General features: G+C 45.5%; 1 protein-coding gene across 1 annotated transcript in view; it reads left to right on the forward strand.

The window, feature by feature from the left end:
* Window positions 1-718: 718 nt before the first annotated feature.
* The window catches only part of KL (klotho), a 41,104-nt gene continuing 27,016 nt past the window's right edge, over window positions 719-14,806 (forward strand). The window contains exon 1 of the mRNA XM_044249573.1: window positions 719-1,537. Coding sequence (XP_044105508.1) covers window positions 719-1,537 — 819 coding nt within the window. The remainder of the gene's footprint in view (window positions 1,538-14,806) is intronic.

Genomic DNA, 14,806 nt, shown 5'->3' on the forward strand with positions numbered 1-14,806 from the left:
TTGTCTTCCTTTCTAGACTGGGGCCTGGGGAGGGACCATCCATCCCTGTGCTACTGGGGCGGCTCTCCAGGAGAGCATCTTACCTAAAAACTCTAAGGAAAAGTCTGCCACGAGTCATTCTCTCACAGCATTCCAATTTCCCACCTGGCTTTCCCTACCTTGCCCTCGCCGTAAGATTTCAGCCAATTCCCAGTCGGTTCTAGCAATGTCAGTCTGAAACTGTTTTCGGCCTCCCAGAGGGAGCAAGGAGAAAGCAGGTGCTTGTCCGCTGGCTGACTCCGAGAGGGCCCGCACAGAACCCGCGCAAACTCGGGGAAAGTTGGTGGGCCGCCTTCCCTCCTCGAGGAACACCAGCTTGATGGCTTCTCCCAGGGGTGCGTGCGGAGGGGAACGAGAAGGCGGCGCGGACAGAACGTGGGTCCCCAGACACCCGCCGCGCCTCCGGGGAGCAGCGGGTAACAGGTGCCTCTTCTCCGAAGTCCGAGAGTGGCGCCCGCTGCACCTTGCGGGCTTGCCGCGCCCCTTCCCCGGCACTTGTTCGCCCTTTGCGCCCCCGCCCACCCCCACTCCAGGGCTGGGGGAGGCGCCGCCTCGCAGGTAATTATTGCCAGCGGGGCCCGCGGGGAAGCGGGGGTGGGCGCGCCGGCGGGGGCGGGCGGCGCGGCGCCGGCATAAAGGGGGTGCGGCGCGGCGCCCCAGCGCCCTGCTCCCTCGCAGCATGTCCGCCCGCGCCCCACCGCGCCGCCTGCGGCCGCAGCCGCCACCACTGCTGCAGCTGCTGCTGCTGCTGGCCCTGGGAGGCCGCCGCCTGTACGCCGACCCGGGCGACGGGGCGCAGACCTGGGCCCGCTTCGCTCAGCCTCCCGCCCCCGAGGCTGCCGGCCTCCTCCACGACACTTTCCCCGACGGCTTCCGCTGGGCCGTGGGCAGCGCCGCCTACCAGACAGAGGGCGGCTGGCAGCAGCACGGCAAGGGCGCATCCATCTGGGACACGTTCACCCACAACCCCCCGGAGCTCCCGGGAGACCCTCCGGTAGCCGGCTTGCCGTCGGGCGCCCGGCCTCCGTCCCCGCCCGCTACCGGGGACGTGGCCAGCGACGGCTACAATAACGTCTTCCGCGACACCGAGGGGCTGCGTGAGCTCGGGGTCACCCACTACCGATTCTCGATCTCGTGGGCGCGTGTGCTCCCCAATGGCAGCGCGGGCGCCCCCAACCGCGAGGGGCTCCGCTACTATAGGCGCCTGCTAGAGCGGCTGCGGGAGCTGGGCGTGCAGCCTGTGGTCACCCTGTACCACTGGGACCTGCCCCAGCGCCTGCAGGACGCTTACGGCGGCTGGGCCAACCGCGCCCTGGCCGACCACTTCAGGGATTACGCCGAGCTCTGCTTCCGACACTTCGGGGGCCAGGTCAAGTACTGGATCACCATCGACAACCCCTACGTGGTGGCTTGGCATGGCTATGCCACCGGGCGCCTGGCCCCTGGCGTCCGGGGCAGCCCGCGGCTTGGGTACTTGGTGGCGCACAACCTCCTCCTGGTGAGTTCGAGGGGCCAGCCAGAGGGCCACGCGGGGAGACGGCCTCTGGAGACGCCAGGGGCGAGTGGGGGTCCTGAGCTTCCAGCCTAGACGACGAGCCCTTTGAAGTCATTCAGGAGGTCTCCTAGGATTCGCATACGGGGAGTGAGCTGAGGAGCTGGGGCTTCCCTGGGAAGCCAAGCAGTTGGGAATGGGGAGTGAGAAAGGGGAGTTCCTTTCTCTAGGGGGCAGAGGAATCCCTAGAGGTATGGAGGGAACGCTTTCCTCATAGCACCTACCCTGAGAGTGAGGAGGGTGGATGAAAGAAACAGGCTTGTTAGTGAGCCTTGCAGATAGCATTACTCTCTGCGGCAGTCTGTGGAGATGTCATGAGTTCAGTGTTAATCCAATAAGACCTGTCCCGTGTGTGTGGCCCATGTACACACTGCAGCAAATGGGAAGTTGTCAAAATCACATCTCCTGGCAAGCCAACCTTCAACCCTTTGGAAGTTCTTTCTGCAGCAGGTACAAGGGCATCCATCAACCATACTAACCATCAGGGGTGTGAAGACCCCTTATACAATCTTAAACAGAGGCAGCCATAAAAATAGAGTCAGCTACAGAATGCTGTAGATTGTGTCCTACACCTGTATTTCCATGATCCTTTCTCCGGTTTCAGGGATTCTGTGGGGACGAGATTATTACCCTGACACAATTGATTCTGATACCCTTGTGCAAAGGCTTAATACCTTTTGATAGCTGGATTATTGATATGCCGCAATAAAGGTGCCTCTCAAATCGTAATTCCTCCTGTTTCTCCTTCATTTAGTGCTCAAGATTAGGTCTCATGGATTTGAAGTTTCCTTTATAATGATGTCAGTTGTTGGTACATTTCGTACAGAGTTTCATATCATGAGAGAAAGCTTTTTTTATGTGCAAACATTTTAATAAAAGTGTTGAAATGTCGAACTTCTGGTTGTGAGCCTACTGAAGACCTAGTTAAAATTGAGAATTAGGCCACATATTTTGAGCAAATTCAAGATGAAAACCACTTCTACACACTTTTAATGGAAGCCATAGATAATCAGACAGAACAGCATTGGGTTATTGAGGTGACTCAGTGCTTGAGCCGCCCCTAGTGTTGTGAAAATGGCTAAATTAGGCTGTATGTCAGCTCCTGTTTGCTACCACAGATCGCAGAAGAATGCTGGCTTTGTTTGGACCAGAAAACGCTGATTTCATATGGGTATATATTTTTTCATTAAGATACCTTAGAGCCATGGTAGGAATCTTTTTCAGTCTGTCATTTTTTTAAGGGCTCAAAAGACCCTAAATATCACATGTTCATGGTTGGTGAAAGAAAAGTTATGGGAAGAACTGGCCCCTCTTCTGAAAAAATCATAAGCAAATTTTAGAGCATACCAGAAGCAAATAAGAGATTTGTGGGCCAGCTGGAGGACCTAATAGAACATTCCTGCAGAATCACTCTTTAAGATTTAAATCACACAAGTTCTGTTTTTAGAGTGTGTAATAAACTGTGTGTGTATACAAAAGTCATCAATTTTTATTATATTAACTTACATGAGCATTGCATTATAAGATCAGGAATTGGGACTGTAGGAGCTTTCTGGTACTCTGATATATGAAATAGTCAACATGCTTTTGACTCTTGTTCTCTTGTTTCTCTCTTGTTTGACTTTTGGCCCTCTGATGAGATTTTCGGTTAAATTTTTGTATCTTCACACAAAAAACTTGACAAACACTAACCATCCTTCCCAGAAGCACAGTGGACTTTGCATTCATAAGGAATTAGTAACAGGTGGCCCCTTGGTTTTGCCGATGCTGCAAACAAAATGCTAGTTGCTGTAAAATATTAATTTCGCTGTCAAATTTCTTTGGTTTGGAATTCAATCATTCTTGTATGTTATGAAGAGGGAACTCATCATCATCAAGGACAGTATCTTAAGTTTTTCATATGAGATATTTTTGTTCTGTTTTCAATGCTCTTTCTTTGTGGATGTGTTAGGGAGAGGGAGGTAGGGAAGTTTTTATCTTATTTAAAAGATAAAACATATGCTGCTGACTTTGGTAAAAGAACATTTCAGCCAGGGCTTAGATATTGCTGCCAAGGCCACTAAGCCCCTTTATATATAAATAGTTATATAAATACATATTTACATAAATATAAATATGTATATTTATGTGTATTTATTTTTGCATTTGGAGATCTGATGCTGGTGAAGGATGAAGCTAGCCAGTACCTCTTCTCTGTCCTATTCTGTGCCACTAATTTACAGGTGGGCTAAGGAGACCCCCTAAGGAGACTGAGAATTTGAACCAAACTTCCTCCCCTTGTTACATTCCCCCCATTCAATAATCCGTGTCTGATGGCCTGGACAGCAGGAGGCAGGACAAACAAACTGCGGAATGAATAATGGTGGGAGGGGCTCTGCTCACAATGGAGGTCTCCCTGTTCTTTCTGGGTCCTGGTTCTGAGGTAAACCTTGAAAAGCAGTCCGTGTGTGTGTGTGTGTGTGTGTGTGTGTGTGTGTGTGTAAAAGAGATAAAGAGGGACAGAGACAGAAGGAGAAACAGAACTAAAAGAAGGGTTTCCCCACAGAGCTCTAGGAGCCCAGGTAGTTTTGCTCATCTGAGCAAAACCCAGAAAGAGGACACAGGTTTCCTTTGTGTCTTGAAGAGAGACTGCTATGCCTTCACAGCTTTGAAAATGGTTCTTGAAGTCCCCCCAAATACACTGAGGCCTATAGTTGGGACTCCAACCCCAGCAGTGCCTCTGAGTTTTTGTTCTGCCCATGGGTTTCTGAGAGGACCAGGACTCAGTTGAAGATACATGTGGCCTCCCAAACAGGGGTCTAGCAAATGTTTGTACTGGGAACCTGTGGAAAAAGACACCATCTTTCATTTGAGGTGGGATGAGGAGAGAATACTTTGGACACTGATGGTGTCCAATACAGACAAGGTTGGTATTGAGCAGGCTATGCATTAAAATCAAGGCTCCTGGCTTAGCTGATCTGTCTGCAGCACATGTCTAGACACTATTCTCTTTTCTTGACACACTTCCTCAGCATGGCTCTCTTGCTTCCCCCTCTCAGCTCACTGGTGATTCCTGTGTCCTCCATACTGCACCTCTAGATATTGGAGGGCCTAGGGCTCCACTGGAGGTCCTCATCTCTAGAGTGACTCCAGGTGAATTCTTTGAATACTCTAGATCCTAATGACTCCAAGTTTTGATTCTCCAACCAGAACTTGTGCTCTGAGCTCCAGGCTTGGATGGACAACCACCTTCTCCTCTTAGATGCCCAATGGGCATGCCACATTGAACACATCCAGAAGCAAACTCTCCTCTTCCCAACTCTACTATGGCAACTCTGTTCTTTCAGTTGGTTGAGCCCCACATCTTAACTCTTCCCTTTGTCTCACATCTTACCTTCAATCCATCAACAAATCCTACAGCCCTACCTACTTTCCAAATATATCCAGAGTCCAACCACTTCTCCCTTTTCCTCCAGCCCACAGATCCACACTCCTGTCAGATTCTGCCTGGGTAATTGGAATAACTTCCTTGCTGGTGTCCTTGCTTCTGCCCTTGCACCCTGCAGGGTGCCATGATGGACATTCTCAAGGACACCATCATGTGCAAACAAGACAAAGTCTCTTGTTTATTAAAATCCCACCTTTTCTTCAAGAACCATCTCATCTGTTCCATTTGGCTCCACACTCTTTCTTCTCTGGAATCCCACTGTGCTTCATTTCTGATGCCTCCTTCATATAACCATTAGCCTTCTTCTACTCTTCCACTAGCTGGGTGATTCCTTAAGTGAGGAAACCATGTTCACTTCATCTATCCTAAAGTGCCATCTTGTCCTAGGTAGGTGGTCAGTACGTACTCAGTATGTGGCTCCTGGCCATTTAACAGCCTGATTTTTTTCATTTTCCAAGTAAGAGTGAAGGCAATTTATCTGCCAGATACATGCTCCAGTTATATATACCACATGCTTTTGGGAAGCGCTTTACCAATTTTCCTCTCATTAAAATATATTTGGTACATAGAAGGAGGAGTCCACTGGGTTGAAAGTTAGTTATTTTGTAGAATAGTACTGAATTCCCGAGTGTGTTTCATCAGAAAATCTTCCAAAGGGCTTGACTCACTCCTCTTTGAATATCTGATTGAACATAGTGTTTTTTAAAGGTTACAGTTAAGTCCAAGAAACATTATAAGAATAGGAAAAGAACTAATAATTTCAAAATCATAGCAATATTTAACAATGTCAGTAGAAAAGTGGTAAAATAGAAACTACTCAGCATTCAAATAATGTCAATGTGTACTTCTTAAGTACAAAATGAATGAATGCAGAACTGTGATTCTGACTACATAGTTAGTCATGCCTTTGGTGTATAGAATGCTTCTGAGTTATATTAATTTTTCAAACAACATAATTGTTCTAAGCCAGAATTTTATTAAAATTAATTTGTACAAAATGTGCCTTTCTTTCAATGAATGTCATCTTTTTAAGGCATGAAGGAAAGTTTAGGTGTAGGAGGAGAATAGAATACGTGCCTATTGGGAAGACAAGAAATAAAGAGTGGGTGAGTAAAAATACATAATTACTGTCCTCCAGGATTCACATCTTCTCAGGAAACTGCTAAATTATATTTGTAATCCATACTTAAACAGATAAATATACTTAGAAGTAAGATATCTGTTTAGCTTATAAAATACTTAAACAGATAATCTACTTTTTATATATTCTACTTTATGTATTCTGGGTACAAAGTTAATCTGAAGGATCACTACATCTCTTTGCCTCTCTATCTTGGGGTAAACTGTTACTTAGCCTTGAAAGGCTCAACCTAAATATTTCCATTATGTGATAACAAGCAGTATGGATCGCTCACTCATTTGTGACTCCTTGAAGTCACAGACTCTAGTATCGTATCTATTTTTATATGTTTAGTGCTTCTCTCAGTCCTTGGCACAGAGGAATATAATTGATTTAATTTCTAATGAAGGAATAAATGCAGATGTAAAATAATCTCTATTTATTTCAGCATGTCTTTTTCTGCCCTTTATCTATTAAGTAGGCTCCACATGGAGCCCAATGTGGGGCTTGAGTTCACAACCCTGAGTCTCAGTCAAGAGTTGGAGGCTTAACGGACTGAGGCACTCACGTGTCCCCTTTTTCTCTTTCTTCTAAACTGAATACTTGTACTCTGCTTTCTCACAGTGTCTGGGGGGAGGAGTTTAAAGCAGTGAGGAAAAACAGAGAAAACATTCCTCCTCAGATAGCTATATGAACTTTGTGCGTTTCCAGGGCAAATAATAGACCTTTCATCCAGTGACAGAGAAAGGGGTAAGGGGAAGAACGTAACCTTGTAAGTGCCTGACCTGGAGGCTGCTCCGTCCCTCCCACTCGCGTCCCATTGGCAGGACTTGTTCAGGTGGTGTAAGGAATCTGGGAATTCTTGTCCCGCTGTGGAACTGGAAGCTCAGCAAATAATTCTAATTATGTTGAAATTGGGTGGGAACAGATCATTCAGGACAACTGGCGATCTCTGTCAGACAGCCTGCCTCCCAGATATATTGTGAGAAGGAAAACAAAATCATGAATGTTAACATGTTTTGAAAAATATGAAGAACTCTGCAAAGGTGAGGTATGAATTTATTGTAAATCCTAATAGTAAAAAGAGTGAAAGTACATAGGAAATTGTCCTCTTAAGCTATTGAGAAGAAACGAATTTGGCAAATACTTTAGAAATTGTTGTCCCACTTAACTTCTTCATTTGCAACGGGTGGTATCCAGTGGAGTGAAATCTTTGCAGTTATTTCAATAGCATTTGACCAATTCAAATCACTTTTGAAATCATCTTTTACATAAAACACATTACCCAGTACCTTTTGTTGGACCCAACTTGGTGTTCAAAAGAAGGATACCAAAGTTTATGACTCCTATAATTTGATATATGACTAAATTAAAGATGAATATTTAGTGAACTCTAGTCTCCAAGTAGACTTATTTCTTGTTTTAAGTATGGACTTCAGAACATCATCCACGAACCATTATCTTTGTGGTTTGATGAAATACTCAAAAGAGACTGAAAACAGGGACATCCATAAAGCTTAAATACAATGGTTAAGTAAATACTATTTCCTTGTCTATAGTGTGCCTTTATTTGATAATTAGAATGGATTGAAATAATCCATTCTAATGGATTATTAGGGACTGAGGATAATCCCAGATCAATTTTTTCCTCAGAACAAACCGCTTACGGTGAACCTACTGGGGTCCTTTAGCTTTTGCTCGACTATTTGCAGCAAGAGGAACTCAGCTCCTCCCAAGTAACCCACTCGATTTTTTTTTTTTTTTTTTTTTTTTATAGTGAACGGGAAGCCTACCTCTCATTTCAGGGTTTCAGGACAGGACTCCCCCGTGGTTGGCTCTTCGCCTTTCCAAACCTCAAAGAGTAAAACTACTGCTTTTTGACGAGACAACCTTTCAAATATCTGAAAAGGCCAGTCTGTTCTTCCTTAGTATTTTCTCTTCATACTAAAGTCTCCACCAAAGAGAATTAGAGGGAGCTGGACAGGTAGCCAGGGCCCATTTCTTGGGAGTCTGCTGTGTGGTAGGCAGACGTGTTGCTGAATTCCTAGACTACAAATGCGACCCTGGAGAGGTCTCTGTATCTTCTGACACTGGAGGATAAAGTGAAGTGGGACATGGAAAAGTTGATCCACGGAGGGGGCTGGGTGAGGCCTGGGTCATGGTCAACGAGGAGCAGAGCCTTCAGACATGTCTCTGTCCCAGGATCATTAACAAGAAGCTGGAGATGGGTGTGGACGACTGAGGATAAGGGGCTGAGTTGTCCAGGCTCGGAGTCCTGAAGAGAGTAGGGACTCCTGGCTATATTTAGAGGTTCGTTTTGTAAGGGTCCAGGGGATGGCTCCAAAGTCACAGGGGAAGTTGGGTTGGGGGGGCTTAGGGAATGTACTTGGCCTCCAGGGTCCTGCCAGCCTTTTGGGGTTGCTTCTCCTCCTTCTTGCATGACGCCCCCATCTCTCTGGATTCCTCAGCACGTGGTCTTCTCCCTCCAGCCCTTTCTCCTATCAGTGACCCTGATTCTCCCCTGGTATTGGCATCTCTTTACTCACTCTCTGGCCTTTCTGCAGGGGCTTGGGAGAGATGAGCAATGGTGCTAGGGTCTTTTGCTCAGGGCTCAGGTACATCCTCCCTGAAATGATCTGAAGCCAGTCAGAAGCCTTAGCATGGATATTTTCAAAGCACTCTCTTGAGGCTTCCGGAGAGACTCAGCTTCCTCCTATTTGCCTCACGGGGCTGTGAGCCAATCCCCTGGCCCTTTTCACCCTTCCTGGTCAGGGTTCCATTTCAAAGCCTCCCTGAACACACAGAGGACAAAAGTCTTCTCCCTGAGGCTGGGCTTTGCCCCAGGTATAGAGGAGGATGGGGTTGGTGGGGGAGGCTGGTGATTGGTGGCTTAAGGGTGCTAGGTCTTTCATGGGCACCAAAAGAAGGATAAGGTAAGACCCTCCCCTTCTATCACTTACAGATTAGTAGGGGAGAAACAGTTGTCAAATAATGTATAAGTATCTTAATATAATAAGTACCAGGAGCAGTGGGGGTGCCAAGAAAGGAGACATGGCTAAGAGTTTTGGGGGTGAGATCGGGGCTGGCAAACTTTTCTGCAGAGGGCTAGGTTTTAGGTTTTGTGGGTCATGCAGTGTGGGTCACAAGTACTCAGTTGTGTCCATGCCATGAGAGGGTGGCCATAAATGATGGGCTTGTCTGCGTTCCGGAACAACTTCAGTTACAAACATAGGCAAGGGCTCACGTGGCTCGGGCTGGAGTGCCGGCACCCCACCTAGGAGGGCTTGTGTCGATCTGGGAGAGCAGCGTGCCGTGAGACAGAAGAGATGAGATGGCCATTCACCCCCAGCGTCAGGACTCTAGATGGCTGAAACATCAGGGGAAAGGGAGGGAAAGAAGCTGGAAAAGGAGGGAAAGAAGCTAGAATTTGCCAAGACCTCTCTTAAAATCTGATGTACAGAAAAAATTTGAGCTGCCACAAGTGTTCAGTGCACATTTCCGGTTCTGGATGCCACTAAATTTCTTAGTGATGCTGGTGCCCCCTCACTAGCATATTCCTGATGGCCTTGGTGAATGGCGTGTCTCCCTCTGCTGCTTGTTTGAGACATAGAACTCTTGTGGATTATTTGGCCTTACGTAATACATTCATTCCAATAGGCCTACTTCTCTCAGCTTCTTGTATTCATTCCTCCATCAGCTGTCAGGGAAGCTCAAGTATTTCTGCCCACTCAACGCTGGCCATCACTTTTTCTAGGCTTCTCAGAGCATTCTAGCAACAAGTTTGCCCTGCCTCCTTAAGTCCTTGCCAAAGCATTAACACTCGTTTTTGGAGAAAGTGCACCCTAGTCAATGTATTCTATCTTGTCCTGTCTTATATCCCAGTCCATGAGCTAAGGGCCCTCAAAATTCAATCCCAGTGGTACTTTTTGGGTTCTTGCCAATACATTTTAAATCTTGAAGCTACTTCGGTATATAATGCTTTCCTCCTCTGTCAGGCCCGGCTGTTTCCAGGTTTTAACCCCAGGATTTAATCCTCATTAGTGGTCTGTCAGCTGCTGAAGGAGGCATTGCTGCCTTTGAAGGGCAAGGCCTCTTCAGCACAGCAAAGTGCTGTGTCTAACTAGGGCAGGGAAGGCTATCTCTGTAGTCTCCAAGCATTCCAAACAATCTGAAGATCCCAGCCACTACTTCATGTTTCAGAGAAACATGACTGGGAAATGTTAGGTTTTTCCAGTCAGGGCGCTTTCCCTGGTATAACACACCTACCCTGGTCAAGCATTTCCACATCCCTGGAGCTCTGCATCTCTACCAGGTCTGAGGTCTGAGGCTAAGTTGTGCCTATACTTCGACTGAGGGAGATAAGGGCCTCTCTGTGAACTTCCCGTGAGACCCTCTGCCTCTATGTTCAGTCTTTGACTGCTTGTTAAAGGCCTTTGGCGTCTTATGATCTCTCTATGGCGTCTCAGTACAGTACAGCAGGAACCGATCCATTCCCTGGATGCTTGCACCTAGAATGTCATTCCCCTCCACCAGGACATTTCCCCAGGTTCCACTGATGAAATACTTGGCAATCAGGATACCATCTTGTGCCAGGAAGTTATTTACCCCCTAAATATCACTCAGAATGGCATTTTCTTTGCCTTCCAAGAAGTGAAACCTCACTGGTGTTTGTTTAGGTCTTCTGAGATGCAAATGTCAAGACAGAGTTAAATGTGCACAACATCTACTGAAGGAAACAACTGTGAAGGCTAAAGAGGATGGAGCCACAGAAGGTGGAGACTTTAGACCGTGACACATGTCTAACACCTGTGAAAGACAGTGGGCAAGAAATAGGTTTGGCTGCAAAGGGTCTCAGATGGCTGTGCAGGTCTGAGAAGGATCCAGCCAGGCCAGCGAGGAGCCTTTGAGCCAACATTGCCTACTGAAGGGGTCACCGTCCTGCAGGAATGGGTCTGCATTAGTACCCCTACCATGTTTATTCGTAAGGGAGAGTAGCCTGTGACAAGCAGGACCTCAGGGCCAGTGAAGTGGAGGCTACAAAGAGGGGAGCAACACTCCTTGTAGCAGAACTGAGCACTGTGTTTTCATGGCTACTGCAAACACCAGAAAGGGATGCCATTCAAAGAAGGGAATGAAAAGTATTTCCAACCAAACATCTTTTTAAATATGTATTTCCAACCAGAATTTGAGATTTATTTAGACCACCAACCATTTATGAAGGTAAAATAATGAGATTTCAGGATACTCACCGTTTCAAAAAATAAATCTTCCATGAACCCTTTATGAGCAACATAATGGAGACAAGAAGGAAAAAGACAAAATAGTAGGTCTGACCCAGGAACATGATGATGAATTGTCAACCCAGGAAGCCAACTGTACCTCAAAAGTAAGAACAACCATTCCAGCAGGGAAGAAGATTCTAGAAGTGTATCTCCAAGAAAAATATTGGAGACTGATGTGATTGTGTAGAAATTTCTGCTGACAGGCTATTGGAAAGTATGGGAAGAATTAGCCATGGGCACAGACATACACACACACACAAACAAAACAAACCAGGGAAACAAAAATGCAATTTCCTTTTTAACTTTAAGGAAAACAAAAAGAAAACAGAGTCTTAATTACCATGTTATAAAGCCCAGCTGTGAGTAATGGTCATGTTGGCAGAATAATGTCAGAATGGAGGACTGCTGTACCCCAAATCCAAAACCTGCTCTAGAGCTGAACTGCCTGGGTCAGAGAGCAAAGTCCTCACCTCCCATAAGTCAGTGAATACTGTCGAGAAAGTATGGAAGTATGGAAATGTGTAAGTTTCAAAAGTCAGAGGAGTCAGTGGTGTTTACCTTTGCAAGGGAGACCGGGGAGACTGGGAAGGAAGAATAGGGCAGAAAACTGCGATTATTCTTAGAAGCTGCATAAAAAGAAAAAGAAAAAGGAAATATTTTTATCATCACTTTAAAACTTAATTTATTAGCTATAGCACATATTTACAGCATTTCAGTCTGTAGGACTCTTGTTGCAGTGAGCTCTTTTGCAGCATTTCCAAATTTTCAGATTAATGCTTTGTGACTCTTCATCCTTTTGATGATAAAAATGTTGAAAAGAAATAGGGCTGTGAGTCAACTCTGTGGGATGTTGTTAGTCACCTTCTTTCGGCGGGACATCTCCTATTAATCAATGTTGCAAACATCTGTCAGTGTTTGACAGTAAGCACCTAGTAAATTTTTGTTTAATCAATGAATACTCTTAAAATATAGCTTTCCAACCTCGATTATTCAAGCAGACAGTACTATGATAGATAGATAGATAGATAGATAGATAGAACTCTTTTCTTTTTTTGATCTCAAGAATATCATAAGAAGTTCTGGCAGTTGTGAAAATTATTACACAGAGAGATACATCTATTGCATTCCAAGCAATACCATAAAATTTATTTGAGGCTAATTGGGCAGACTTCTGTTATGAATCGACGTTGCTTCCCCAGTATCTTCTCTTCCTCAGTGCTGGCTGATGTAATTTTTATTTAGCCATTACATAACTCCAGTTCTGGGTCTATTATTTCAAAAATCCACACTTTCTTCCATTTTAAAATTAAGAAAATGTTCATTGTTCAAGCATTGTATTTTCCACGACCCCTCAAAGTAACTGATGACTGTTTCATAATTGTAACTGCAAATTCTTTTGCTCGGGCCTTCTTGGAGATGATGAATTTGGAATGGCTTACAGACTCCTGATGTACTTTCCTCTCACAACAGTTAGTAATTCAAGCTCAAGAACACAGCATAGTCTGAGGATAAAAACAATAGAGGGCAAGGAATAAAAGATCCAAAAATGCTGGTGACAGGAAAATCAAGGAGACCCAACAGGTGTAAGGAAGTCAGAGACTTGAAATGATCAGAGTCTATGACCTCAGAATGCAATGTTGATTTTTATATCAATTTTATTATGTTGAGAAATACGTCTATTTTAGACGTCTATTTTTAGAAATACGTCTATTTTATACAAGTAAATTCAATCAAATTTTATGGAGTGCCTGTACCTACAATACAATTAATGTATACAACTATACAATTTGTAGTCTTGGATTACCAATTTCATATGGATACAGTTCTTTTCTTTTTTTTTTTTCCTTTTTAAAAAAGATTTTATTTATTTGACAGAAAGAAAGAGAGAGAGAAAGAAAAAGAGAGAGAGGGGGGAGGGACAGAGGGAGAAGCAGGCTCCCCACTGAGCAAGGAACCCAGTGATGTGGGGCTCCATCCCAGGACCCTAAGATCATGATCTGAGCCAAAGACAGATGCTTAACTGACTGAGTTCCCCAGGTGCCCCCTTATAGATTCAGTTCTGCTGAGGCATCTCAGAATGATACATGGGTTGGGATCTTGGTAAATTCATGATCTGCTGTGGAGCTGCAAAGTGTCCAACAGGGGCGAAAAGGTTGTTTTAATTGCTTCGAGTGGGCCAGCTGTAGGAGAGCCTGGGGCCTTTGGTGAGCATTTGCTGCAGCCGAATCCCCGTCAGGAGGGATGAGTTATGGTCTTGTGAGATTCTCTGTGATTTCAAAAGAAGCTAGAAATTCAGAATTTTGTGTGAAGTTTTCTAATTTTTAAAGCTCTCTCAAAAATCTTGTTTAAGTATGGCAAAGGCCAAACAAATCTTCTCTATGACTTTTAAGTCCACAACCTCTGACCTACAGCATCTGGCTCACCTGCGAGAGGCCTGACTCCAAAGCCTCCAGCTCCCCTGGTCCATCGTTTCGTGCCCAGGGTCCTCCACCAGCCCTGAGGCTTTCTCCAGGTTTCACACCCCACCGCAGAACTGCTCACAAACAGTGGGATTTCCCCACATGGAGTGATTACAGAGGCTAAAGGAAAGGATTTTTTTTTTTTTTAAGATTTCATTTATTTATTTGAGAGAGAGAGAGAGAGAGTGCGAGCATGAGAAAGAGAGCCTGAGAGAGCAGGAGCACAAGTGGTGGGGGGGGGGAGGGCAGAAGTAGAAGGAGAAGCAGGCATCCTGCTGAGCAGGGAGCCTATGTGGGGTCTGATCCCAGGATCATGACCTGAGCTTAATGACCTGATGCTTAATGGACTGAGTCACCCAGGTGACACCCAGGTGATACAGGCAGGTGGATTTTTTGAGCATAAAGCTCCCAAACGTACGGATTGGGTAGTTGCAGGGGTCACATCCTGCAGTATGAAATACATAATGAGTATTCATTTAAACAGCTTTTATTCAATGACGTAAATAGGTTTTTGTCGAATCATTACTTAGTCATAGAGAATGTTCACACCCTGCACCCACTCCCAGGCCAGAGACCGAAGGTTTACTTTTGGGAAAATTTGAAAGAGAGGGAGGTGGAAGTTCGGGGCACTACACAGAGCAAAGGGGAGGGGGTGAGACACAGAGATGAACAAAGTAGCTCAAGTGGAATTCTATTTACAAACTTCCTGTCACTTCTCTGTGGCCTCCTCACTTGGCAAGCAGATAACATCTGTCTCCCTGGTGGCAAAAGGGAAGGTTGTCCCCCCGCCCCTCTGAATGGCTCCCAAAGCACGGATCTCACCCTCTGACTTTTTGGGTGCGTCCCGGAAGAAAATGACTAACCTCCCGGCCAATCTGTGGAGGATATGACTTGCTCTTTATAAGGTGAGCCCATACATACAGTTTT

The sequence above is a fragment of the Neovison vison genome, chromosome 5 (assembly GCF_020171115.1).
Source record: "Neovison vison isolate M4711 chromosome 5, ASM_NN_V1, whole genome shotgun sequence".
NCBI classification, from domain to species: domain Eukaryota; kingdom Metazoa; phylum Chordata; class Mammalia; order Carnivora; family Mustelidae; genus Neogale; species Neogale vison.